We start from the raw sequence: 27,879 nt of genomic DNA on the forward strand, positions 1-27,879 counted from the left end.
CAGGCAGAGGGGCAAGGTTCCCTGAGGCAAGCCATCTTGTATAAACAGTACAGAAGGGTACTACAGAAAGGTTGGCTGAGGCGTATAGAGGGAAGAATTTTCAAGTTACCGCTCGGGTCTCAGTTTGTTTTGAGGTTTTCCTTTTTCTGCCCAGAGACCAATCTTGCGACACTGCCCAGTGTCCGCAGTCCCCGGGAGCAGGAGTCACGCGAGAAAATTAGAGCCACAACGACCCGAGGTGGGCGGTGGCTCACCGGTGAAAAAACCCGCCAATGCAGGAGGCGCAGGAGACGGGGGTTACATCCCTGGCTTGGGAAGATCACCCGGAGAAGGGCATGACAACCCACTCCATTATTCTTGCCTCAAGAATCCCAAGAACAGAGGAATCTTTGGGGCCACAGATGATAGTGACGCAGAGTCCAAAAGGACTGGACCGACCTAGCACGCAAGCACACACGCCGCGCGAGGGGAGGGGCGGGCTCTCTCCCGGGCCAGCAGGGCGGGGCCAGCGGGGCGGGCAGTGCGCGCGCAGGCCCGGAAGTCCCATCGGCGGAATGTTAGCTGTTTGTATCCTTTGTCGGTTTTCGATGGTGGGAGGGGCCGTTTTGGCGGGCTGTCGTGACGCCACTAGCCCTTGCGGGATTCTGAGGCACCGCCGCTAAGATTAGGCTTTCTGGCTGACTTTAGAGGGGACGAGGGGTGGGCTCAGAATCCGAGTAAGGCGTGAGCGCGGACCCACAGCAGCGGTAAAACGGAAGTCCCGCTCCAACGGAGCCCGCGTCCGGAGGGGAGCTGCAGTCTTCCTCGAACGATGGGCCGAGGGCTATGCGCCTCGGCGGCCTGCGTCTTGGCTGCCAGGAGCTAAGGGAGCGTTCTCACCTGGTAAGCGGGAGGAGGGGAACTTGGCGCGTGGCTCAGGCTGCGCCAGAGATCTGGCGCCCACCTTCCGCCCTGCTGCAATGGTTGTTAATGCCTGGGAGCAGCCAAGGTTCATTTGTTTTCTTTCCGGATGTTTATCTTAAACATGGACAAATACACCGCCTTCCAGGGTTTTACTGTTTACCTGACCTGTAGAACACCATTTTTACTTCTAGACATTTGATGCTTTCAGTCTCTGAATTCTGGCAGGCTACTGGGCATAATATTTAAAACGCAAAACTGTTACTTTGCTTTTTTCCTACTCGGACAGGAAACAAGATTCTTTCTCTTTCAGGTGTTGATGTTGAATATGCCTTATTAGCATATTAAAATGGCTGTACCCAAAGAGTCCATCCCTTCCTTGTTAGAATGTCAGTGTCAGATCTGTGTGGAAATCCTCTTCGAGCCTGTGACACTGCCTTGTAACCACACGCTCTGTAAACCATGCTTCGAATCGACTGTCGAAAAGGCAAGTTTGTGCTGTCCCTTCTGTCGCCGCCGGGTCTCTTCGTGGGCGCGGTACCGTAGCCGAACAAATTCTCTTGTTAATATGGAACTGTGGGAGATAATTCAAAAACACTATCCAAAGGAATGCAAGCTAAGAGCCTCTGGGCAAGAATCAAAGGAAATAGGTGAGTAAAACCCAGCGCGTTTGTTGTCTAAAAACCAAGATCATTTTGAAAGCCAACCGCCACTAATCCATTTTTAAAAGGATAAAACAGAGAGCCAGTTAGTATTTGTCTAATTTGGTCTCAAAATGTTGATTAAGGTCAATGGCAAGATTTTGTTCATTGTTATAATGCCCAGCGTGTGTTCACTTGGTATTTGTTCGATTAAAAATGAAAAGAAAAACCCGAAACAAAAGAATTGCCCGATAGAGTCTTCAGTCATGTGAAAAGTTATATAAATAGTCGCAGAGGAGCCACAATTGCAGTATAGCAACAGCGGAAGTAAGGATTCTTGTGTTAATGTCCTTTTCACTTTCAATTATTTTCTCTAACTTGCTTGCCTGTACATTGCCATTCACTTAATTCTTAAGCTTGCAGGGAGCCTAAAATAGCTTTCTGTGGCCATCTAGTTCAGCCGTTTTTATTCAGAGGTCCTCCACAGTGTGGACTCTTCTTTATGCCCCAAACTGAACGCTTGACTCCAGCAGCTTGACCATTTATGTGCTCAATAAGTCATGCGATGTTTCTTGTTTAGGCTTTGAATGTGATGCTTAATGCTGTGATACACTGACCTTTTTTTGGAATTCTTTTTACTTATTGTCAGTTCAGTTCAGTTCAGTCACTCAGTCATGTCTGACTCTTTGTGACTCCAGGGACTGCAGCACACCAGGCTTCCCTGTCCCATCACCAACTCCCGAAGCTTGCTCAAACTCATGTCATGCCATCCAACCATCTCATCCTCTGTCGTACCCTCTCCTGCCTTCAGTTTTTCCCAGCATCAGGGTCTTTTCTTACGAGTCAGTTCTTCTCATTAGGTGGCCAAAGTATTGGAGTTTCAGCTTCAGCATCAGTCCTTCCAGTGAATATCCAGGACTGATTTCCTTTAGGATGGACAGGTTGGATCTCCTTGCAGTCCAAGGGACTCTCAAGAGTCTTCTCCAACACCACAGTTCAAAAGCATCAATTCTTCAGTGCTCAGCTTTCTTTATAGTCCAACTTTCACATCCATACCTGACTACTGGAAAAACCATAGCTTTGACTCTACAGACCTTTATCGGCAAAGTAATGTCTCTGCTTTTTAATATGCTATCCAGGTTGGTCATAGCTTTTCTTAGTTTGCCATTTTAACCATTTTTAAGTGGACGCTGTAGTGTTAAATACATTCACAGTGTTTTGCAATCATCACCACTATGTTTCCAAAACTTTTTCATCACTCCAGACAGACTCTTTAACCATTAAGCTATGACTCCCACTCTTCCCCTCCCCGTTTCCAGAGTTCTCTGTGAATTTGCTTGGTTTTTTAATTTCTATGAAGCCCCAGTAAAACACACACACCACCTATTTAGCAGAATTAAACATCATAGACATCCTTCCACAGAATTAGCTCATAAAATGTTCCCATAAACCCCAAAAGATACCAGGACAAATCACCAAAATCAGATCTCCGTGGTATAAGCAGAAGGAAGCATCTGGGCTGTGTGATGGATCTGAGAACAAAAGAACTTCAGAATAAGCAACAGGTATTCATTGGGAAGGGCTTCCCAGGTGCCTGGGCAGTAAAGAATCCACCTGCCAATGAAGGAGATGTGGGTTCAGTCCCTGAATCAGAAAGATCCCCTGGAGAAGGAAATGGCACCCCACTCCAGTGTTCTTGCCTGGGAAATCCCATAGACAGAGGAGCCTGGCGGGCTACAGTCCATCAGATCAGATCAGTCGCTCAGTCGTGTCCGACTCTTTGCGACCCCATGAATCACAGCACGCCAGGCCTCCCTGTCCATCACCAACTCCCGGAGTTCACCCAGACTCAACGTCCATCGAGTCAGTGATGCCATCCAGCCATCTCATCCTCTGTTGTCCCCTTCTCCTCTTGCCCCCAATCCCTCCCAGCATCAGAGTCTTTTCCAATGAGTCAACTCTTCACATGACATGGCCAAAGTACTGGAGTTTCAGCTTTAGCATCATTCCTTCCAAAGAACACCCAGGGCTGATCTTCAGAATGGACTGGTTGGATCTCCTTGCAGTCCAAGGGACTCTCAAGAGTCTTCTCCAACACCACAGTTCAAAAGCATCAATTCTTCGGCGCTCAGCCTTCTTCACAGTCCAACTCTCACATCCGTACATGACCACAGGAAAAACCATAGCCTTGACTAGACGAACCTTTGTTGGCAAAGTAATGTCTCTGCTTTTGAATATGCTATCTAGGTTGGTCATAACTTTCCTTCCAAGGAGTAAGCGTCTTTTAATTTCATGGCTGCAGTCACCATCTGTAGTGATTTTGGAGCCCAGAAAAATAAAGTCTGACACTGTTTCCACTGTTTGCCCATCTATTTCCCATGAAGTGATGGGACCGGATGCCATGATCTTCGTTTTCTGAATGTTGAGCTTTAAGCCAACTTTTTCAGTCTCCACTTTCACTTTCATCAAGAGGCTTTTTAGTTCCTCTTCACTTTCTGCCATAAGGGTGGTGTCATCTGCATATCTGAGGTTATTGTTATTACTCCCGGCAGTCTTGATTCCAGCTTGTGCTTCTTCCAGTCCAGCGTTTCTCATGATGTACTCTGCATAGAAGTTAAATAAACAGGGTGACAATATACAGCCTTGATGAACTCCTTTTCCTATTTGGAACCAGTCTGTTGTTCCATGTCCAGTTCTAACTGTTGCTTCCTGACCTGCATTTAGGTTTCTCAAGAGGCAGATCAGGTGGTCTGGTATTCCCATCTCTTTCAGAATTTTCCACAGTTTATTGTGATCCACAGTCAACTGGAATTCCATCGCCTCCACTAGCTTTGTTTGTAGTGATGCTTTCTAAGGCCCACTTGACTTCACATTCCAGGATGTCTGGCTCTAGGTCAATGATCACACCATCATGATTTTCTGGGTCGTGAAGATCTTTTTTATACAGTTCTTCTGTGTATTCCTGCCATCTCTTCTTAATATCTTCTGCTTCTGTTAGGTCCATACCATTTCTGTCCTTTATCGAGCTCATCTTTGCATGAAATGTTCCTTTGGTATCTCTGATAGGGTCCTCCCAAAAATTAGACACAACTTAGCAACTCCACAACAGCAACAAAGATAATATAAGTGTATTCATAAAATATGTGATCTCTTATGTCTGGCTTCTTTCACTTAGCATAATGTTTCCAAGGTTCATACAAGGTTCTATTATGCATTAGTACTTCATTCCTTTTTAGGGCTGAATAATTTATATATATATATATTTCATTCATTCATTGATGAACATTTGGGTAGTTTTCACCCTTGGCTGTTTGAATGGGTGCTGATATGAATACTCATGTACAAGTATTTGTTTGAATATGTTTTCATTTTTTTGTGTATATAGGAGTGGAGTTGCTGGATCATATGGTAATTCTATGTGTAGCCTTTTGAGGATCTGTCAAACTTTTTCACAGATCTGCATCATTTTACATTCCCTTAACAACGTGTAATCTCTGCATATCCTAACCAACACTAGTTCTTTTCTGCTTTTTAAAAATTTTTTTTCATTTTTTATAGCCATCCTAGTAGGTGTTAACTGGTATCTTAGTGTGTTTTTTAAATTGTGGTAAAGTATACATTACAAAACTTACCATTTTAACCATTTTTAGATGTGCAGTTCAAGGCATTGAGTACATTCGCATAGGTGTGCAAGCATCACTATCATCCCTTTCCAGAACTTTTTCATCTTCAAAAACTGAAACTCTATGCCCGTTAAATAATAATTCCTCAGTTCCTCTCTATCCAGCCCTTGGCTACCACCACTGTTACTTCCTGTCTCTATGATTTAACTACTTTATGTACCTTATATAAGTAGAATCATAGTAGCTATTTGTAGCTTTTTTTGTCCCTTCCCTTCTTCCCTCCCTTTCTCTTTTTCTCCGCTCTCTCTTTTTCCCAGTATGGGCAATTTGGCGACTTCATTAAAAAAAAATAATCCAAGTATAATTACCTTACAATATTACATTAGGTTCACTATTTCACAGCAGTGATTCAGTAATTTTACATAGTACAAAATGATCACCACCATCTTTCACTTAACATAAAGTCAGACTTTATGTTGTAGCATGTGAATGAATTTCATTTCTTTTTTTGGCTAATACGTGTTTACTGTGTTTGTTTATCCTTTCATCTGTCAGTGGGTCATTGGGTTACTTCCATCTTTGGCTTCCACCTTTTGGCTATTGTGAATTAACATTGGTGTACAAGTGTCTGTGTCCCTGCTTTCAACTCTTTTGAGTATGTACCCGAAAAGAAATTGCTGGATCATGTGGTAATTCTATGTTTTAATTTTTTGAGGAACTGCTATACTCTTCCATAACAGCTGTACAATCTTAAATACTCCCACCAGCAAGGGCAAGAGTTCCTTTTTGTATCTTTGTTAGCATTTGCTACTTTCTGGTTTTGTTTTCTTGGTTTGATGGAGTAGGGGGGAGATGCTGTTTCATTGTGCTTTTGATTTATATTTCCCTAATGACTAGTGACGGTGAGCATCTTTTCATGTGCTTGCTGGCTATTTGTATATATCTTTTTTGGAGAACTATCTGTTTGCTGTTATTGTGGGATTGCTTTTTAAAAATTCCTTTACTGTTATTTTAATGGCTTCTAGAGAAAGAGCTAAGTATACATATTTGTGTGCCATTTTGAACCAGAAAACCTCTGGCCTTTTTAAAAATGGAATTCCATATTCCTGTAGCTGTTAATAATTGTACACTTATTTTAATTTTGCATTTTATATTAATATGGGTTTAATGTAAGCTCAAAGGTAGCTATAGAATTCTGTAATTGCCTATAATGTAATTTTCTCTCTTGATCTGAAACAGTTGATGACTATCAGCCAGTCCGCTTATTAAGTAAGCCTGGGGAATTAAGGAGAGAATATGAAGAGGAGATAAGCAAGGTAGGTTGTAAATGTTCTTTTTTGGAAAAATTTTCTGCTGTGTTTTTGCATACAGTTTTATGTGCCTATATAAATAAATAATATACTGAAATGTTAATGATTTTAATATAGCTTATAAAGGCTTCAGTTGTTTTTTATTTTTTTATTTATTTTTTTTTTTTTTCAAGCCCATTGAGTCGGTGTTGCCATCCAACCATCTCATGCTCTGTCAGCCCCTTCTCCTCCTGCTCTCAATCTTTCCCAGGATCAGGGTCTTTTCCAATGAGTTGGCTCTTCATATGAGGTGGCCAAAGTGTTGGAGCTTCAGCATCGGTCTTTCCAAAGAATATTCAGGGTCGACTTCCTCCAGGATTGACTGGCTTGATCTCCTTGAAGTCCAAGGGACTCTCAAGAGTCTTTTTTTTTTTTTTTGTAATTTTAATTTTATTTATTTTTAAACTTTACATAATTGTATTAGTTTTGCCAAGTATCAAAATCAGTTGTTTTTTAATGTGGACCATTACAGTATTGTTTCTGTTTTGTATTTTGCTTTTTGGCTGCAAGTCATGTGGGATCTTAGCTTCCTGACCAGGGTCTCAAACCCTCACCCTCTGCTTTGGAAGGCACAGTCTTAATCTCTGGATCTCTAGGGACATCCCAAAGCTCCAGTTTTTACATGTGTTCAAAATAATTAAAATTAGCTTTAGTTTATTTATACGTGTTTGGTGCTCTTCTTATGTGATAGTGATCTGTAAGCATTTAAGTATGAAGGAGATTTTTTAAATTTCCCTGAAGCTTTAAGCATAAAGGATAGGAAACGGTGGTATATGGTGTCTTAAGTCCATTCAGGCTCAAAACCACCATAGACTGGGTGAATGAAGCAACAAACATTGATTTCTCACAGTTCTGGATGTGGCGTTTGGCAAGGGTCTGTTTCCTGGCTTCTCAACAGCTGTCTTCTCACTGTGTTCTTACATGGCAAAGAGAGGGAGGGAGAGATGGATCACCTCTCTTGTATCTCTTCTTCTAAGGCTCAGTTCAGTTCAGTCGCTCAGTCATGTCTGACTCTTCGCAACCCCATGAATCGCAGCTCGCCAGGCCTCCCTGTCCATCACCAACTCCCGGAATTCACTCAGACTCACATCCATTGAGTCAGTGATGCCATCCAGCCATCTCATCCTCTGTCGTCCCTTTCTCCTCCTGCCCCCAATCCCTCCCAGCATCAGTCTTTTCCAGTGTGTCAACTCTTTGCATGAGGTGGCCAAAGTACTGGAGTTTCAGCTTCAGCATCATTCCCTCCAAAGAAATCCCAGGGCTGATCTCCTTCAGAATGGACTGGTTGGATCTCCTTGCAGTCCAAGGGACTCTCAAGAGTCTTCTCCAACACCACAGTTCAAAAGCATCAATTCTTCGGCGCTCAGCCATCTTCACAGTCCAACTCTCACATCCATACATGACCACAGGAAAAACCATAGCCTTGACTAGACGAACCTTTGTTGACAAAGTAATGTCTCTGCTTTTGAATATGCTATCTAGGTTGGTCATAACTTTTCTTCCAAGGAGTAAGCGTCTTTTAATGTCATGGCTGCAGTCACCATCTGCAGTGATTTTGGAGCCCCCCCCAAAAAAGTCAGCCACTGTTTCCACTGTTTGCCCGTCTATTTCCCATGAAGTGATGGGACCAGATGCCATGATCTTCGTTTTCTTAATGTTGAGCTTTAAGCCAACTTGTTCACTCTCCTCTTTCACCTTCATCAAGAGGCTCTGTAGTTCCTCTTCACTTTTTGCCATAAGGGTGGTGTCATCTGCATATCTGAGGTTATTGATATTTCTCCCGGCAATCTTGATTCCAGCTTGTGCTTCTTCCAGTCCAGCGTTTCTCATGATGTACTCTGCATATAAGTTAAATAAACAGGGTGACAATATACAGCCTTGATGTACTCCTTTTCCTATTTGGAACCAGTCTGTTGTTCCAGTTTTAACTTGAACATCTGTTGCTTCCTGACCTGCGTACAGATTTCTCAAGAGGCAGGTCAGGTGATCTGGTATTCCCATCTCTTTCAGAATTTTCCACAGTTTATTGTGATCCACACAGTCAAAGGCTTTGGCATAGTCAATAAAGCAGAAATAAATGTTTTTCTGGAACTCTCTTGCTTTTTCCATGATCCAGCGGATGTTGGCAACTTGATCTCTGGTTCCTCTGCCTTTTCTAAAACCAGATTGAACATCAGGAAGTTCATGGTTCACGTACTGCTGAAGCCTGGCTTGGAGAATTTTGAGCATTACTTTACTAGCATGTGAGATGAGTGCAATTGTGCTGTAGTTTGAGCATTCTTTGGCATTGCCTTTCTTTGGGATTGGAATGAAAACTGACCTTTTCCAGTCCTGTGGCCACTGCTGAGTTTTCCAAATTTGCTGGCATATTGAGTGCAGCACTTTCACAGCATCATCTTTCAGGATTTGAAAGAGCTCCACTGGAATTCCATCACCTCCACTAGCTTTGTTCGTAGTGATGCTTTCTAAGGCCCACTTGACTTCACATTCCAGGATGTCTGGCTCTAGGTCAGTGATCACACCATCGTGATTATCTGAGTCGTGAAGATCTTTTTTATACAGTTCTTCTGTGTATTCTTGCCATCTCTTCTTAATATCTTCTGCTTCTGTTAGGTCCATACCATTTCTGTCCTTTATCGAGCCCATCTTTGCATGTAATGTCCCCTTGGTATCTCTAATTTTCTTGAAGAGACCTCTAGTCTTTCCCATTCTGTTGTTTTCCTCTATTTCTTTTCATTGATTGCTGAAGAAGGCTTTCTTATCTCTTCTTGCTATTCTTTGGAACTCTGCATTCAGATGTTTATATCTTTCCTTTTCTCCTTTGCTTTTCGCTTCTCTTCTTTCACAGCTATTTGTAAGGCCTCCCCAGACAGCCATTTTGCTTTTTTTGCATTTCTTTTCCATGGGGATGGTCTTGATCCCTGTCTCCTGTACAGTGGCAGGAACCTCATTCCATAGTTCATCAGGCACTCTATCTATCAGATCTAGGCCCTTAAATCTATTTCTCACTTCCACTGTATAATCATAAGGGATTTGATTTAGGTCATACCTGAATGGTCTAGTGGTTTCCCTGACTTTCTTCAATTTAAGTCTGAATTTGGCAATAAGGAGTTCATGATCTGAGCCACAGTCAGCTCCTGGTCTTGTTTTTGCTGACTGTATAGAGCTTCTCCATCTTTGGCTGCAAAGAATATAATCAGTCTGATTTCGGTGTTGACCATCTGGTGATGTCCATATGTAGAGTCTTCTCTTGTGTTGTTGGAAGAGGGTGTTTGCTATGACCAGTGCATTTTCTTGGCAGAACTCTATTAGTCTTTGCCCTGCTTCATTCTGTATTCTAAGGCCAAATTTGCCTGTTACTCCAGGTGTTTCTTTACTTCCTACTTTTGCATTTCAGTCCCCTATAATGAAAAGGGCATCTTTTTTGGGTGTTAGTTCTAAAAGGTCTTGTAGGTCTTCATAGAACCGTTCAACTTCAGCTTCTTCAGCGTTACTGGTTGGGGCATAGACTTGGATTACTGTGATATTGAATGGTTTGCCTTGGAAACGAACAGAATTCATTCTGTCGTTTTGGGATTGCATCCAAGTACTGCATTACGGACTCTTCTGTTGACCATGATGGCTACTCCATTTCTTTTGAGGGATTCCTGCCCGCAGTAGTAGATATGATGGTCATCTGAGTTAAATTCACCCATTCCAGTCCATTTTAGTTTGCTGATTCCTAGAATGTCGACATTCATTCTTGCCATCTCTTGTTTGACCACTTCCAATTTGCCTTGATTCATGGACCTGACATTCCAGGTTCCTATGCAATATTGCTCTTTACAGCATCGGACCTTGCTTCTATCACCAGTCACATCCACAGCTGGCTATTGATTTTGCTTTGGCTCCATCCCTTCATTCTTTCTGGAGTTATTTCTCCACTGATCTCCAGTAGCATATTGGGCCCCTACTGACCTGCGGAGTTCCTCTTTCAGTATCCTATCATTTGGCCTTTTCATACTGTTCATGGGGTTCTCAAGGCAAGAATACTGAAGTGGTTTGCCATTTCCTTCTCCAGTGGACCACACATTCTGTCAGATCTCTCCACCATGACCCGCCTGTCTTGGGTTGCCCCACGGGCATGGCTTAGTTTCATTGAGTTAGACAAGACTGTGGTCCTAGTGTGATTAGATTGACTAGTTTTCTGTGAGTATGGTTTCAGCATGTCTGCCCTCTGATGCCCTCTTGCAACACCTACCATCTTATTTGGGTTTCTCTTACCTTGGGCGTGGGGTGTCTCTTCACGGCTGCTCCAGCAAAGCGCAGCCGCTGCTCCTTACCTTGGATGAGGGGTATCTCCTCACCGCCGCCCTTCTTGACCTTCAACGTGGGATAGCTCCTCTAGGCCCTCCTGCGCCGGCGCATCCACCTCTCCTTGGACCTGGGGTTGATCCTCCTGGCCGCCACCCCTTGTCTCCAGAGTGGGGGCGTGGGGTAGCTCCTCCCGGCTGCTGCCCCTGACCTCGTTCGCAGGGTATCTCCTCTCAGCCGCCGCCCCTGACCTCAGACATGGGGTGGCTCCTCCTGGCCGCCGCCCCTGACCTCAGACTTGGGTAGCTCTTCTCAGCTGTTCCTGTGCCATTGCAGCCTGGCACTCTCTGTCGCTGCCCCTGACCTCGGACTTAGGGTAACTCCTCTTGGCCGCCGCCCTTCGGGCATGGGCTACTAGTCCCTTTCATGAGGAGTCCACCCTCATGATCCTATTACCTCCTGAAGGCCCCACCTGTAAATGTCACATTGAGGAGTTAGGGCTTCAGTATATGAATTTTAGAGGCAGAAACAGTGCCTTTAGATGAGGAAAGCATAAAGGGCTAATTGTGAAGTTGTTTTTCAGTCTTTCAGTCATGTCCAACTCTGACATCATGTATTGCAGCACACCAGGCTTCCCTGTCCTTCACCAGCTTCTGGAGCTTGCTCAAACTCATGTCCATTGAGTCAGTGATGCCACCCAACCATCGTCCTCTGTCATCCCCTTCTCCAGCCTTCAATCTTTCACAGCAACAGGTCTTTTCCAGTGAGTCGGCTCTGTGCATCAGGTAGCCAAAATACTGGAGTTTCAGCTTCAGCATTACCCCTTCCAGTGAATATTCAGGGTTGATTTCCTTTAGGATCGACTGGTTTGATCTCCTTGTTGTCCAAGAGACTCTCAAGAGTCTCACCAGCACCACAGTTCAAAAGATCAGTTCTTTGGTGCTCAGTCTACTTTCTTTGTCAAGTACCTAATTAGGAAAAGCGGGGTCTTTGGATTTCACTATACTAGGAGAGCCTACGGAGAAGGCAGTGGCACCCCACTCCACTACTCTTGCCTGGAAAATCCCACGGACGGAGGAGACTGGTGGGCTGCAGTCCATGGGGTCTCTAAGAGTCGGACTTCACTTTCACTTTTCACTTTCCTGCATTGGAGAAGGAAATGGCAACCCGCTTCAGTGTTCTTGCCTGGAGAATCCCAGGGACGGGGGAGCCTGGTGGGCTGCCATCTGTGGGGTCGCACAGAGTCGGACATGACTGAAGTGACTTAGCAGTAGCAGCAGGAAAACCTTAGTACTCCTCCTACCCTGATTAGTCTAGAGCAATGTTGTCCAGTGGGTTCATACACAGTTGAAAGTTTCCTATTAGCCACATTTTAATTTTTTAAAAAACATGAAATTTTTATATATATTGTATCTAAAATATTTTATTATGTAGTCAGTATAGAAAGTATTGATTATTCTTATTTAGTCTTCAACTGTGTATTTTGTACTTATACTACATCTCAATTTGGACTAGTCACATTTCAATAGCCACATGTAGCTAGTGGCTACTGTATTAGACCATGTGAGCTCTACAAGAGCTAATAAATAATCATAGTAGTTAATTGTCAGCATATTGTCTAAATAATGTCTTTAAGTAAGGGTTTAAGAAATAATTTAATGTTCACAACAATGTAGTGAGAACAGGTTTTATCAGGATGATTTTGGGTATAGGTGAAAAAAACTATAATTTATTGGAATTCCAGAGATTAGTAGGGACTTCTGGGTTGGTTTCATCCACAGCTCTGGTTCCATTTCTTTGCTGACTTCTGTCACCTGGCTTTATCCTCAGGTTAATAGCAAGACAGCTGCACATTTCTGAACCTCAGCTGCATATACAATGATATGCAGAGGAAGAAACAGCAGTCTCTTCCAGTGGCTTTCCTTTAAGAGCAAGAAAACTTAACAAATCTTTCCTCCTATTTCCTTCACTTGAATTGAATCAAGGACTTATTTTCGAGTCAGGTCCTTTGGATTTCTAAAGTAGTTCTTAACATTATTTCTTTCAGGAAGTATAGTTTAAATGCCCACAAGCATGGTCTTAGGTCCAGAAAGCTGAGTTTGAGCCTCTACTCTGCCATTTACTGAGCTAAGAAAGTTAGATCACTTGCTAATCTATTACAGTTTTTCTTTGTCTTTCCTCATAAAACTCATAAAAAACAGTTTAATTCAGTTTTTATCATTCCATTCCCTTGCTTGTGTTTGGTTCAGAAACCTAAGCCAAAGTTAGTCAGAACGTGACCTTCTATTACCTAAGGAAAAGTATCCCCTAGGAAGACTTCCAAAACTGTATTATAGTGTAATAGAAACTGTGATAAGGACTGAAACAAGGAGGGATGAGGCTTTGATCAAAGTTTCATTGGACCTACTGGGGAGGCTTCCTAAAGGAGACTTCCTGAACTACTTTACAGGAAATGGCCTCTCCAGATTTGACCTTCATTTGAGGGATTTTAATTCCCTCAAATCCTGCCAATTTGTTGTTGTTTCTTTTTTTTTCACTATTCTTATTAAGAAATATTGCACGTGTACTCAAAAGTTCAGAGAAGGATTGTTCTTTATTAATCATCTTTAAGGTAGAGGCAGAGCGGCGAGCCTGTGAGGAAGAAGAAAACAAAGCCAGTGAAGAATACATTCAGAAATTACTGGCAGAGGAGGAAGAGGAGGAAAAGAGACAGGCAGAAAAAAGGCACAGAGAAATGGAGGAACAACTGAAAAGTGATGAAGAACTGGCAAGAAGACTGAGCCTTGATATTGTAAGTTTCAAGAAAGAACTTTGAAGTATGCCCATTACTATTGCTTTGTTTGATTTTGAACAGTCTAAAGAGGAAGCATTCACCATAACTGAAACTATTTCTGACATATTTGCTCTACCTAAAACAAAACTTTTTTGGCATGTTGTTATATATTTGCTCTAATCCAAGTATGTGGTTTTCTTGGTTTGTTTGGGGATTTTTTTGTTTGTTAAGAATTTTTTTTTTTAATGTAGATCATTTTTAAAGTCTATTGAATTTGTTACAGTATTGCTTCTGTTATTTTCATGTTTTGTTTTTAGCCATAAGGCATGTGGAATCTTAGCTCCCCGACCAGGAATCAAACCCATACCCCCTCATTGGAAAGCAAAGTCTTAACCACTGGACTGTTGGGGAAGTCCCCCAAGTATTCTATAAAAAATTTTTATTTTTCATAAGTAAATTCAGTTACGTAGGAAGCTGTTCAGTGGAAAATGAAAACTCCATTTCCCCCTCCCACTTTTCCACTCCTATTCTTATTCCATTACATCAGGCTCTTTCCCCAAAGGTTAGCACTATTAATGGTTTCTTACTTATAACTTTTTTTTTTCACCTAAAATGAATCACACTGGGTTGTTTTTTTTTTTCCTGACCTTTTTTTTTTCCTTTTGAATGTAGGTTTATTTAGTATTTTATGTTCACAAATTTCTTCTCCTTTATCATTTTACATGTAAATGGGAAATGGCATCAGTCAGCATTGCAGAGGTAACAAATGATCCCCATATCTCAGGCTTTCAACCACCCACATTTATGACTTGTTCACGATTCATGTCAGCTGATTTGGTGGTGTTCCATGTGAAGAGGGAGTCCTCTTTAGGCCATGCCATTCTTATGGAAGAGGAAAGAGAATAAAAGCCAACCATGCAGTGGTTCCTAACGCTTCTGTTTAAGCATCATGACAGTTTACATGCCATTTAATAAAGCAAATCACTTGACTTGGTCCAACATCAAGGGTCAGGAAGAGATTTAGCTTCATAAACTGTTTCCTGACCTTTTTCACTTGATATTTCATAAGAGATTTTTCATATTGCTACATATAGTCTATAATTCTTTTGTAATAGTGGTAAAATATTCCACTGTATGGATGCCAATCACTTTTTGAAAGTGAAGCACATTAAATTCTTTTTTGTCCATGCTGCGCGGCTTGTAGAATCTTAGTCACCCAATCAGGCATTGAACCCCTGCCCCCTGCATGGAAGCACGAGTCTTAAACACTGGACCTCAAGGGAAGTCCCTAAATTCTTATATAACATATTAAACCTGGATTTTGTTATCTTGCCATGGTTAAAAATTACTGCCTAGGGGACAGTGAATTAAGGGAAGGATGATAGAACACATACTTTAAGACCAAAGGATACAGTGAGACCCAGTAATTTGAAAGGACCTGGCAGAATCACTTGAAGTTCTTTTAAAATACAAAATCTCTGGGGGTGGGATTTAGGGAATACCACTCCCCTCTGGGGACGTGTGTGTGCAGGTTTGAGAGCCTCTAAAAACAATTCTTCTGTTTTCAAACAACAGATATCTTAAAATATATTTACCAAAGTGAAGTATATCCAGAATTGATTTTTCCCTCCATTTTTTGAGAGACTTGCCATTCATAATATAACTGAGTTTTAGAATGTACACCCTTTTAAAAATTATATTTCCTTTTAAAATTTAAGTGGAATAGTTTCAGAACTTTACACAACTGAGAAATTAAGTAAAAGACATAGACTGTGGAACTTCCCTGGCAGTTCAGTGATTATAACTCAGCACTTTCACTGCCATAGCCCTGGATTCAGTCCTTGATGCGGGAACTAAGATCCTGCTAGCTGAGCAGCAAGGCCAAAAAAAGACCGATAGAATAACAAATGGGATAGGAAAGAAAATATATCAAAGAGGAAACCCTGGGGTCAACTTTGTCTTTCGAGAATTATTGTTCTAATTCTTGTTTTCACATGGGATTATAAGAGCAGATCTATTGATATTTTGGAATAAAAGTTTGGTGGTTCAAGGCCAAATGTCAACCACCACCAAGTATGTTAATTTTTCCAGTGACATAGTAGGAAACTTATGGGTCTGTCATGAGATAGGAAGTAAATATTCATGCTATTTATTGATATGCCCTTAAATTCCCCAATTAAATTATTTTACATAAAATAACTTTTATTCCAGGTATAGCCCCAGCTTTTTCAATTTTCCCCTATAGGTTAAAGTAGTTATAAATATATGAAATTATTCATTAGAAAAATTAAAAAATGATCAGTTAATGAGATTAGTATCATCATGCTGTTTGTGTTTATCTAAAGTAGGGTAATAATGCAATTTAGACCAACTTAGATAAACTTAATCTTGTTTATACTAATTTTTGCATGGTCAGTATTATTTCACAGGATATATAGAATTTAAGTATAATGAGCATAATACCTGAAAAATTCTATTGTGGATTCTGAGTTAATTAATAGCTTATTTTATTTTAAAATTGTTTTATGCTTTTTCTGTTGTCGAAGAACAATTTCTGTGAGGGAAGTGTTTTGGCTTCGCCTTTGAATTCCAGAAAATCTGATCCAGTCACAACCAAATCACAAAAGAAAAGTAAAAACAAACAAACAAACACTGGAGATATTCAGAAGTAAGTGAATATGAAATACTGCTGTATCAAAATTTGGCCCATCAACTCTGCATGAAACTCTCTAGATTGTCTGAGATTAATATAAAGTGAAAATAAGAGAGATGCTCACATAGCTTAGATTCCTGGCTAGCATGAAGAGATGTGAAGCCTTTTTTTATCTTGACTGCTCAGTATTTCCATGTTGGTACCATTTTCTCAAAATCAGTCAGTTGGATTCCTTCTTCTCTTGGTTTGGATTCAAATGAAAAAAAAAACTAGTCCAGTATAAGGCCATCCTCATTGAAAGAGTTTACAATTTGGCATCTAGATCTTACCCCACTCTGTTTTTCCCAGTTTATATATTACATTTCTTCCCTACTATACAAAAAACATGAGTCAGGTAGTCAACAGTGGAGTGAATTTAGTTGCCCCACTGTGCCCCTCTTAGCAGCAAGACGAGTTGATAAGGTTTCCCATAGTAATTCATAGTCGAAGAAGTTTATCAACTACAATCTAGACTTCAAAAACATGTAAGGGCTTTTGGTTCAACTAGATAAATATGTGCAGGTGATTTACCCCCTTCCAAAATTCATAGAAATTTAGGATTTGAAAAAAAAAAAGAAATTTAGGATTTGAGATGGTGGAAATTTGGGACAGGGAGATGAAGATTTATAGCGAGAGGGCAGTGTTAAAAGAGGTGGTTGCTATTAAGAGAAAAAGCAGACATGTAGCATCAATATTGTTAATGCTGATATTATGTAAAGTAGAAATCAAGAGAAAAGCAGGGATATTTCAAATCAATATAATATTATTCAGCATAAAGGATATAGGGGGCTTCCCAGGTGATGCTGTTGGTAAAAGAACCTGCCAGCCAATGCAGGAGACATAAAAAGGGACAGGCTTGATCCTTGGGTCAGGAAGATCCTCTGGAGAAAGAAACGGCAACCCACTCCAGTATTCTTGCCTGGAGAATCCTTTGGACACAGGAGCCTGACAGGCTATAGTCCATAGGGTCGCAAAGAGTTGGACATGAGTTTGAGAAGCAACTTAGCATACACACACATAAAGGATATAATTGTCATAAATCTTCTTGAATCTAAATATATACTTTGAAATATATAAACATAAAAATTTATCAGAAATACAAGAATAAACTGATGCTTAGATCGAGATGTGCTCTTATGCTGCTGCTGCTGCTAAGTCGCTTCAGTCATGTCCAACTCTGTGCGACCCCATAGATGGCAGCCCACCAGGCCCCGCCGTCCCTGGGGTTCTCCAGGCAAGAACACTGGAGTGGGTTGCCATTTCCTCCTCCAGTGCATGAAAGTGAAAGTGAAGTCGCTCAGTCGTGTCCGACTCTTAGCGACTCCATGGACTGCAGCCTACCAGGCTCCTCCGTCCATGGGATTTTCCAGGCAAGAGTACTGGAGTGGGTTGCCATTGCCTTTTCCAGCTCTTATGCTAACATATTGATAAATCTCATGTCTCTGAGCAGATAGTTGATATAAATTTGTATGTAATAAAATCTCTATACCAAAATGGTAAAGAATCTGATCATGGACCATTTTTCAGAGATAAAAAATGTAGAATTTCTGACATTAAAAATAAACTAACATATTCTTTCTCCTAATTTAAAATGTCATTTCCATTACTTTTGGAAAGACTATACAGTCTTAGGTTGTTTTGATGCCAAGACCTACCTATTTAGATTATTTTGAGAATTCAGGAATAATTTAGATTTGACTTTTGCTTCCTTTTCTCCTATTTTTCACTAAAATATCAATACTCGGACTTGTAAGTGTTGTTCCAGAGCTAGACCAAAATACCTGAGACAGGGAGATAAAATAACACTTTTTCTGATAAATCAGCCAAGTAGCAAGTGAGACAACTTTGAGCATAAATAGCTAATCTGGCTTTATTTCATTGGATACATGCCACTTGTGTTTCAAAGCATTCAAATTTTGGCAAACTTTTTTTTTTTTAATATATACATTTTATTAAAGTGTAATTAACTTCAAACTCTTTTTTTCTGAAGGTATTTGTCACCTAAATCTCAACTTGGGTCAGCATCACAGTCTGAAGTTGTACAGGAAGACAGAAAAAGCTCCATGTCTAAGGTTTGTGGATGCTAAAGATATTCTTGACTTGGCAAGTTTATTAATACTATAGATCGTTAATACTTGTAGTTTCCTAACTTTTTTAAAAAAAAAGTCACTGTAGTAAATGGAATACACCTTCTTAATCATCTTAGTCTCACCTAAGCTAGGAGTCAGCAGATTTTTTTCTCTAAAAAGCCAGATAGTAAATATTTTAGGCTTTGTGGCCCAGGTGGTCTCAGTCACAACTATTTAATGATTTGTTTTCACGTGGAAACATCCAGAATAAAATGTAAATGAATGAGCTTGTTTTTGTTCCAGTAAAACTGTTTATAAGAGCAAACACCAGGTTGAATTTTGTCCATGGGCAAAATTTGTATATCCCTGACCTAGGTGACTATAGCCATGAAATTAAAAGACACTTACTCCTTGGAAGGAAAGTTATGACCAACCTAGATAGCATATTCAAAAGCAGAGACATTACTTTGCCAGCAAAGGTTCGTCTAGTTAAGGGTATGGTTTTTCCTGTGGTCACGTATGGATGTGAGAGTTGGACTGTGAAGAAGGCTGAGTGCCGAAGAATTGATGCTTTTGAACTGTGGTGTTGGAGAAGACTCTTGAGCGTCCCTTGGACTGCAAGGAGATCCAACCAGTCCATTCTGAAGGAGATCAGCCCTGGGATTTCTTTGGAAGGACTGATGCTAAAGCTGAAACTCCAGTACTTTGGCCACCTCATGCGAAGAGTTGACTCATGCTGGGAGGGATTGGGGGCAGGAGGAGAAGGGGACGACAGAGGATGAGATGGCTAGATGGCATCACTGACTCGATGGATGTGAGTCTGAGTGAACTCTGGGAGTTGGTGATGGACAGGGAGGCCTGGCGTGCTGCGATTCATGGGGTTTCGAAGAGTCGGACACGACTGAGTGACTGAACTGAACTGACCTAGATCATCAGACTCACAAAACTAAATAGGCTACCCCTGGTACCAGCTTCACTTAAAAGATAACAGAATGGGAAATAAAGCGTGCTAGTAGGGCAGCATCAGGCATATCTGTTCAGCAAGAATCCTCACTGCAGAGCTCCTAAGTGATGGCCTGGAAGTGAGACCATGCAGAGGAGTGTAGTCACCATGAAGATTTAGAAGTCCCATGCCCCATAAGAGTCAATTATTTACTGTAACGACTCATGGGTGTAGCTTCCAGAGGTCCAGGTAAGGAACAGAGCCAGTCAAAGAGTTGTAAGTCGTTTACCAAAGCCCTGAACTTTGGCTTCCTGTAGGGGATTAAAGATCCCTCCTAGGTCTCCTAGTACAGATGCAGTTCAACAATAAGGGTCATTTTTATCATAAGCTATGAGGCCTAGTAACACAAGTGACATTCCACCTCTATCATATTTCCGGGAAAATAGCACTAGAAAAAATGAGCTGACACCAAGATCAACGTCCTATATAGAAGTTTTGTTAACCAAAGTTTTGTAAATAGGTTCATAAATTTTTTTCAATTCAGGTAGGTGGTTTTATAGTACCTAACACTTAATGGATATTTATGTGCCCCAAAATGTATGTATTTTGTTTAATCTTCATCACAACCACCAATTCTGTAAGGTATCCTTGTGTCCAATTATAGTTGAGAAAACCGAGGCATGCAGAGGCAAGAGAATTGCTCACAGTCCTGTGAAAGTGAGTCACTCAGCCATGTCCAGCTCTTTGTGACCCCATACACTGTACAAATCCATGGAATTCTCCAAGCCAGAATACTAGAGTGGGTAGCCATTCCCTTCTCCAGAGGATCTTCCCAACCCAGGGATCTAACCCAGGCCTCCCACATTTCAGGCAGATTCTTTACCAGCTTAGCCACAAAGAGTCTCTTAAGTAGAGATAATAGAGGGAAATTCAAGTCCAGATAGTCTGGCTTACGCTGGGACTAATGATTGATGGAAGGAGGCATTGAAGGCTGGTATTTTTTTTCCCCCTATCTTGATATTAATACTCACAGCAAAACGTGGTAGGCAGCTTAGAATTTGTCCAACCCAGACTACATTGGTTCACAAGAAATGTTATGAGGAACAATAAATGCAAAGCAAAGTAGGTAAAAGAACAGTTACGATCTTGAACAAGAAATAATTTTTGTCTTGAAGCAAATTCTCATTGAAGCCTTTCTTAAGGCTTTCCCATGGTCAAAACTAATCCTACATCTTAATTTACCCAAGACCTGTAAGTGAGAAGAATTATACTGGCTAAAGCAAGGGTTCTTAACCTGAGGTCTGTGGGTAGAATCCATAGAGTAAATATGAACCTGGATAGAAGAAAAGGTTTATCTTCCGCCTGACCTCTCATTTTAGTGTTTCCTATAGTCATGAATTGGAAAAGGCAATGGCAACCAGCTCCAGTACTTTTGCCTGGAAGATCCCATGGAGGGAGGAGCCTGGTAGGCTGTGGTCCATGGGATTGCTGAGTCGGACATGACTGAGTGACTTCACTTTCACTTTCATTCATTGGAGAAGGAAAGGGCAACCCACTCCAGTATTCTTGCCTGGAGAATCCCAGGGACAGGGGAGCCTGGTGGGCTGCTGTCTGTGGGGTCACACAGAGTCGGACATGACTGAAGTGACTTAGCAGCAAAGTCATGAATATAAGCAGCAAACCATAATACTGTCAACAGTACCTGTGTCTTTGTTACCAATAACATAGTACATTTGTTGTAGATCTCTTGAAACATTTATACTCATCCCTCCTTCAGTGTTACAAATTATTAGACTTGTCACTAGATCTTATTATTTAATGTATTCATGATATGCATTATTATATCATAAGATTTTAATAATTATGTTGCAATATAAATTGATCCCTATGTATTTACTTTTATGTTTTAAAATATTATTCTCAGAAGAGGCCTGTCAGCTTCACAAAAATGCCAAAAGGAGGAGGGTTTGTGACACAAAAAGGGATTAAAAGTCCCTGGTTTGGAGGAAGTTTAAAAGATGAGAGGTCAAGTCATGGTGCCAGCTCCTGGCCATATATAAAACTGACTTGTGGGTTTTGAGCTGCAGGTTTTCATGGGAGTGAAAATGAAGAAATACCTTAAGTTGGCACACAGAATAAAAATACTATTAAGAACTAATATATCTTAGTAGTAGTAATAATCAGGTAATTATAGTATATACTGACAACTCAGTTTTGGTGTTAGTATAATAAGACTTATATGTTATGACTTGATGGTTTCCCTTGGTTCATTCAATCTTTTTCTGTTTTCTACAGAAAATTGATGACAACAGTGATGTGAAGAGCCCTACATGGCAAGACACAGAGGTTGAAGAAGATATGCCAACGCTTTCTCCTCAAATATATCTTGAAGTTCAGGAACAAGGTGCAAAGTCTTCAGTGGAGTCACCTATGCCTCAGTTATATACCAGTGATGGAGAATGGTACCTTGAAGGAAAAGTTGAAACAGGACCAAGCAATCATGAAAAAGGGTTATGTGTCATCAATCTTGAGGAACCTAAAGCCAGAGTTCCCTACTCTGGAGATGCTGCCACTGAGCCTTGTGGTGAAACAGAGAGTGAATGTACTGTATCAGATATGACACAGTTCCTTAGAAACAACACGGTTGGAACAGAAAATGAAGAGTCTCACCTACAAATCAGTAAAGGTACCTCCAAAAGAAGAAACCTAGAACCTTTGTCTGAAGCAATCAGAGAGCCATGCTTTTCTCCAAAAAGAAGGAAAATGTTCCCCAAAGCCTCCTCAGACCAAGAGGAAACAGAAATCAGCTTGACGCAAAAACTGATAGATTTGGAACATCTACTTTTTGAGAGACATAAGCAAGAAAAGCAGGACAGGTTATTAGCATTACAACTTCAGGAAGAGGTGGATCAAGAGCAAATGAGGCCAGACCGGCAAAAAGGATCCCCAGATGGATATCAGTTACGGACTGTGTCCTCACCTCCAGACAAAGTACTAAATGGACAGAGAAAGAATTCCAGAGACAGAAATTCCAAAAGACAAACTGAGCTAGAGCAGCCAAAACCTCAGACAGACTCAAAAAATGAAAACCATCAGCAACCTTCTTTTAAGATCCAGTTGAAATGTTCGGTTAATAGAAGAAAGATAGCAAATTCTACTAATGATAATTGTAATGTATCTAAAACTGCTCATTCCCTACAGCCTAGTAAGTCACAGAAAAGTATTTTTCAGATGTTTCAGAGAGTCACAAAGTAATGCTTGAGTAAGAAGAGTATTTTATAATCCAGTAAGACTGGGTTGTGAAGCTTTCCATCATAGGTTCTTTATAAATTTTTCATTAGCTCTGCTCTGTAGACACACTCATTATCTCTAAAGGACCATGTGATTACAAAGGAGAAATATATGAATGTGTTTCTGCCGGACTCAGTTGTAAGCAAGAGTCCCACTCCTTTCCTTTTTCAATAACTGTGATGTACTAAGTATAGGTTGACAGCCTTTACAGATGTAAAATTGCATTTGCCAACTCCCAGGAAATATTCAGTTCCGTGCATTTCCCCCAAAATGCATATTTTATGGCCTTTGAGCCCCTTTTTGTCCTGACTAGTAATCAAAGCAACGTTAGTATCAAGTAGCTAAGGTATCCAGGCAGGGTTTAAAAGCTGTTTTCTTGCAGCTTTCCCATATTTGCAGAGCACTTGACATACATCTTTCATAACACTAATTTCCATCTCTGCTTTAATTAAGTATTAACAATATTTTCTTTGACTTAAAATGGGTTGGGGTCAGTGTGAAATCAGAAAAATCAGGGTTTTCTGGAAAATTAGGACTTAGTTGACAAAACTAGACTGTTGATGCAAAGGAGCTTGTCTTGGGATGAGGCTAGGTGGGTAGATGAACAGTGTGGGATGATCAGACGGCTGGCTCTAGAATGGAGTAGCGGGTGTAGTCTGGCAGAGTGTTCTTCCTCGTCGTTTCTTTGCTGAATGACAAAGAAACATTTAGATTTTATAGTTTTACACACCTTACTATCGAATCTACTATTCCAGAGGAAAAAATGGAAAGTTATGTCACAGTATCCTGTATTGTAGAACCTGACTAACCATGTGTTTATTTCCTTATGTTATTGTACTGACTTATTTGTGTTTATGGACAAAAATAGAAAGTATGATACTTGGGTTTTGCCCTATCTTACCCCCAAAAGTTAAATAGGAAGGCAGCAATTTCATTTTATGAAATTTAACTTAGAGATCTTTTGTCTCAGTAGTATGAACAACTTTGAGCAAATAATAGGTTTAACAGCATTTCTGATGGATGTCTAGTTAACCATGCTATTAAGGTAATAACATAATAAAATGTCCTAGAGTTAATAATTGTAGCTTAAATTTATCAGTGCTTTTGGACATTGATTTTTTTTTTCTCCAAATTTTGTAACCAAAATTCTGTAATCTGCATACTGATGGCATATCCTTCAATATTGATTAATTATGGGTAGAATCCTGATGCTAACTTAAAATTTAGTTTGCCCTTTCTCAAAAATGATTGTCTCCTGAGTAATGATTGTGCTGAAATGAAGTGTACTTAGAAACTAACCAAATTTGTCTAAAGTAGACTAACATCTTTTCATCAAACCAATATTTTTTTAAGACCAATTTTGCTTTACATTTTAGGGATTTCTCAAATAAAATTATGCAGTTAAATCTTCCTGGAATAGTCCATGACCAAAAAGGGAGAAAAATAGTATAATGTATTTAGGATTTCCATATATAACCACCTATTTGTCTGTGAAAAGTCTTGCTGACTAAAATTGGTTTTAACACAAATTTTAACTTCTTAGTCTTTCTGATAATCCTACCATGTATGCATCTTTGTAAAAAACTAGTAAATATTTTGTGTCATTATAATGTATTGATACTTTTCCTTCCATTTTTATGGAACGGATATGAGTGTTTAATATCTCAAGGAGTGCTAGAACTGTGCAGAGGCTGAAAATCTGAAAATTAAAATAATTATTAAAAATTAAAATGGACTATATGTTTTATCACAGTTAAAAATTAAAACATGAAAATAAGTTCTGTGTAAAAACTACCATAAAGGAAAACTGGAAGACATGGAAGACTAGGGAAAAAGTAGATACAGTTCACCACAAAAAACTAATTTCTTTTTATAAAGTGTCTGCTAGTACATTAAGAAAAAGACTAACAACTCAAAAGAAAAATTAGAAAAGTTTATGTTCCCAAGAAACAGTTCTCAGGAAAGGAAATACAAATGGCTCTTGAATGTGTGAAAAGATGCATAATATCACTTATACCAATGCTCATATGTTTTTCCATCCTTCATTAGTAAAGATAAAGGTGCTTTTTTGGTTTTGTTTTTATCTGTGTATGGGTTTTGGTTTTGTTTTTGTTTTTTTTCCAGTCTTGGCAAAACTGTAGGGAAATAGGCACTCTTATGTGTTGCTTGATATGAATAGAAAACTTTTAAGCCCTGAAGAGGTAACCTTGGCAATTTACCTCTAGTAATTTCTTACTATTTCACACATATGTAGAATGGCATGCACAAAAGATTTTTGTATGGTATTGTTTGTAATAACAAGTTAGAAACAACCATAAGCGTATCAAGAGACAATAAATGATGGTAAAATGGAATACTATACAGCAGTTAAACAAAAAACCCCACTTTACTGATATGAAAAGCACTATAAGATATAGAGTAAACAAAAAATACAAGTGTAGAATAGTGTGCAACTATTTATCCAAAGAAGAGAATTGAGAAACCTGTATGCAGGTCAGGAAGCAACAGTTAGAACTGGACATGGAACAACAGATTGGTTCCAAATAGGAAAAGGAGTATGTCAAGGCTGTATATTGTCACCCTGCTTATTTAACTTCTATACAGAGTACATCATGAGAAATGCTGGGCTGGAGGAAGCACAAGCTGGCAATCAAGATTGCCAGGAGAAATATCAATAACCTCAGATATGCAGATAACACCACCCTTATGGCAGAAAGTGAAGAGAAACTAAAGATCCTCTTGATGAAAGTGAAAGAGGAGAGTGAACAAGTTGGCTTAAAGCTCAACATTCAGAAAACGAAGATCATGGCATCCGGTCCCATCACTTCATGGCAGATAGATGGGGAAACAGTGGCTGACTTTTTTTGGGGGGGCTCCAAAATCACTGCAGATGGTGACTGCAGCCATGAAATTAAAAGACGCTTACTCCTTGGAAGGAAAGTCATGACAGCAAAAAAGCAGAGACATTACTTTGCCAACAAAGGTTCCATCTAGTCAAGGTTATGGTTTTTCCAGTGGTCATGTACGGATGTGAGAGTTGGACTGAAGAAAGCTGAGCGCCGAAGAATTGATGCTTTTGAACTGTGGTGTTGGAGAAGACTCTTGAGAGTCCCTTGGACTGCAAGGAGATCCAACCAGTCTATCCTAAAGGAGATCAGTCCTGGGTGTTCATTGAAAGGACTGATGTTGAAGCTGAAATTCCAATACTTTGGCCACCTCATGCGAAGAGCTGACTCATTGGAAAAGACCCTGATGCTGGGAAAGATTGAGGGCAGGAGGAAAAGGGGACGACAGGATGAGATGGTTGGATGGCATCATCTACTTGATGGACATGGGTTTGGGTGGACTCCGGGAGTTGGTGATGGACAGGGAGGCCTAGAGTGCTGTGGTTCATGGGGTCGCAAAGAGTCAGACACGACTGAGGGATTGAACTGACTGAAGAGAGAGAAAAACAGTATTGCCAGCAGGGAAAGAAACTGGGTGGCTGGGAGACAGAAGTGGAAGAATGAGTTTAGATGTTTTTCTACTTTTTGAATTTTCAATCATGTTGAATGTATCATCTACTCAAAACTTAAATATAAGATTAAGGCTATTTATGCATCTAAGCCTATACCACTCTAAGCAGTTCTTTTTTTCCTTTAAATTCTAAGAATCATAATTTAGGAAGATTTTTCAATGTGAAAAAAAAGTAACAGTTTTTGCAAATACCATTGTGAATGAATATATTTAGCTTTAATGTACTATTTTTAAATTACCTGAGAAGCAAAGCTTATGCTTTTCAGGTAGCAGTGCTGTAGACCTGCAGTCCTGCTGAATACAATGAGAAGAGCCAGATAAAAGTGTAAAATTTTCTACTTAAAAACATCAGAAAGCTACTGAAACAATGAGGACTAAGTTAGGGGCTAAGATTCTAGAGAGGGGAGACCTGAGAGGTGAACTGATGTTTGCAACCCCTCTTCCACTTGCAGCGTGTGCCTATTCTGAATGCAGAATGGGAATGAGGACTTCCGCTGGTGAACAGGTCTGCTCTCTGGCAGAACTCTTGGCCAGCTCATGAAGCTGGAGTTTTTAGAGACTTGAAGGTGATCAAACACAAGTTCCACTTTCTCATCAAGATAACTACAGTTTTGAAACTGTTAAGAGCAGAGGCTAAAAGGCTGAAAACCTTTGAAAAGCAGAGAGGAGTTGTCATCAGGCTCACACTGCAGATGAGACAAGAACAGAATTCAGGACCTACCAGGGGAAGGAAGCTTGTTGAACACACCAGAAGCCTCAACTGAAAGCCCCCCAGCACAGAAGTCTGCAAACTAAATCCCAGGAGCCAAATCTGCACTCTGCGATACTTGTAGGACCTGTGAATGGCTTTAAACAGACACCTAGAGGGACTTATCTGGTGGTCCAGAGGCTAAGACTCCGTGTTCCCAATGCAGGGCGCCTGGGTTCGATCCCTGGTCAGGGGACTAGATCCTGCATGCTGCAACTAAGAGTTCACATACCACAACTGAAAGATATCACATGCTGAAACAAAGTTCCAAGAGCCTGTGTGCTACAACCAAGACCTGGCGTAGCCAAATAAAGAAAAATAAATACTTAAACTAAATAGCTCTTAGATTCCTTAGTTCACATATAAGGAACTGAACTGTGGGAGTAGTAATTTGTGCATGAATTTTGGACCACCAAAAGAAGGGGCGTGTGGTGCAGGAGGGAAGAAAATAATGTCCTTCTTAACTTGATCTCTACCTGTATGACCTTAAGCAAGCTACTTAATCTCTCTTAATTTGTAAACAGGAATCAATGTAACCAAGAGTTGCAATGGAGAATTAAGGGAAGTAATAGAGCAACTGGCACAGGCCCTGACTCAACGAAGAACCTTAAATTGATAGTGTCTCTCCTGGCTCTCCTCCAGTCACTACTCCATCTGACCCCACTTTGGGGAGAGTCACTTATCCAGTGACTCCGTGTACTGTAAGTGCCCATGTATAGCATCCAGTAAAGTGCAGTTGCCTTCTGTCTACTCACGAACACTACTCACCTCTCCCCTACCAGATGTATTTTTAGCTCTGTGTCACAAGAGACCCCGACCATGAGTTTCCCTGTGTTATAGCTCCCAGATCACAAGTGACTTTAGCCTCAGAGGAAACCATTCCTCAAATATCTTGTGGCTTCTTCAAATTCCTATACAAGTTCTATACATTTGGTATCCATAAAGGTGTGTAAAACTGCAATTGGGGAGGTGAGCCTCTACTGTGTTTACCCATAACTTGATTCCTGTGTAAAGATCTTAATAAATAATCATTACTTTAAA

General features: G+C 40.5%; 1 protein-coding gene across 2 annotated transcripts; it reads left to right on the forward strand.

The window, feature by feature from the left end:
• Window positions 1–545: 545 nt before the first annotated feature.
• Window positions 546–27,879, forward strand: RNF168 (ring finger protein 168). 2 transcript variants are annotated; one of them, XM_086400570.1, is made up of 7 exons: window positions 546–882; window positions 1,214–1,550; window positions 6,404–6,480; window positions 13,418–13,597; window positions 16,126–16,247; window positions 18,262–18,343; window positions 21,579–27,879. In XM_086400570.1, the coding sequence occupies exons 2-7, from the start codon at window positions 1,250–1,252 to the stop codon at window positions 22,536–22,538; spliced, it is 1,722 nt and encodes a 573-aa protein (XP_086256696.1). In that variant the 5' UTR covers window positions 546–882; window positions 1,214–1,249; the 3' UTR covers window positions 22,539–27,879. The 2 variants fall into 2 exon arrangements, with proteins under 2 accessions (XP_086256696.1, XP_086256706.1); XM_086400580.1 differs by lacking the exon at window positions 6,404–6,480 and having other exon boundaries at window positions 21,579–24,305.

The sequence above is a fragment of the Bos grunniens genome, chromosome 1 (assembly GCF_055505025.1).
Source record: "Bos grunniens cultivar Pamir isolate PY7600 chromosome 1, Bosgru_T2T1.0, whole genome shotgun sequence".
Lineage (NCBI taxonomy): Eukaryota > Metazoa > Chordata > Mammalia > Artiodactyla > Bovidae > Bos > Bos grunniens.

What these genes read in the sequence shown, in the direction of transcription:
- RNF168 (XM_086400570.1), top strand. Translation starts at nt 1,250, where the DNA reads ATGGCTGTACCCAAAGAGTCCATCCCTTCCTTGTTAGAATGTCAGTGT. An exon ending in GCAAGAATCAAAGGAAATAG is followed by an intron (nt 1,551 to 6,403) that starts GTGAGTAAAACC and finishes GATCTGAAACAG; the next exon opens with TTGATGACTATCAGCCAGTC. An exon ending in AACACTGGAGATATTCAGAA is followed by an intron (nt 16,248 to 18,261) that starts GTAAGTGAATAT and finishes TTTTTTCTGAAG; the next exon opens with GTATTTGTCACCTAAATCTC.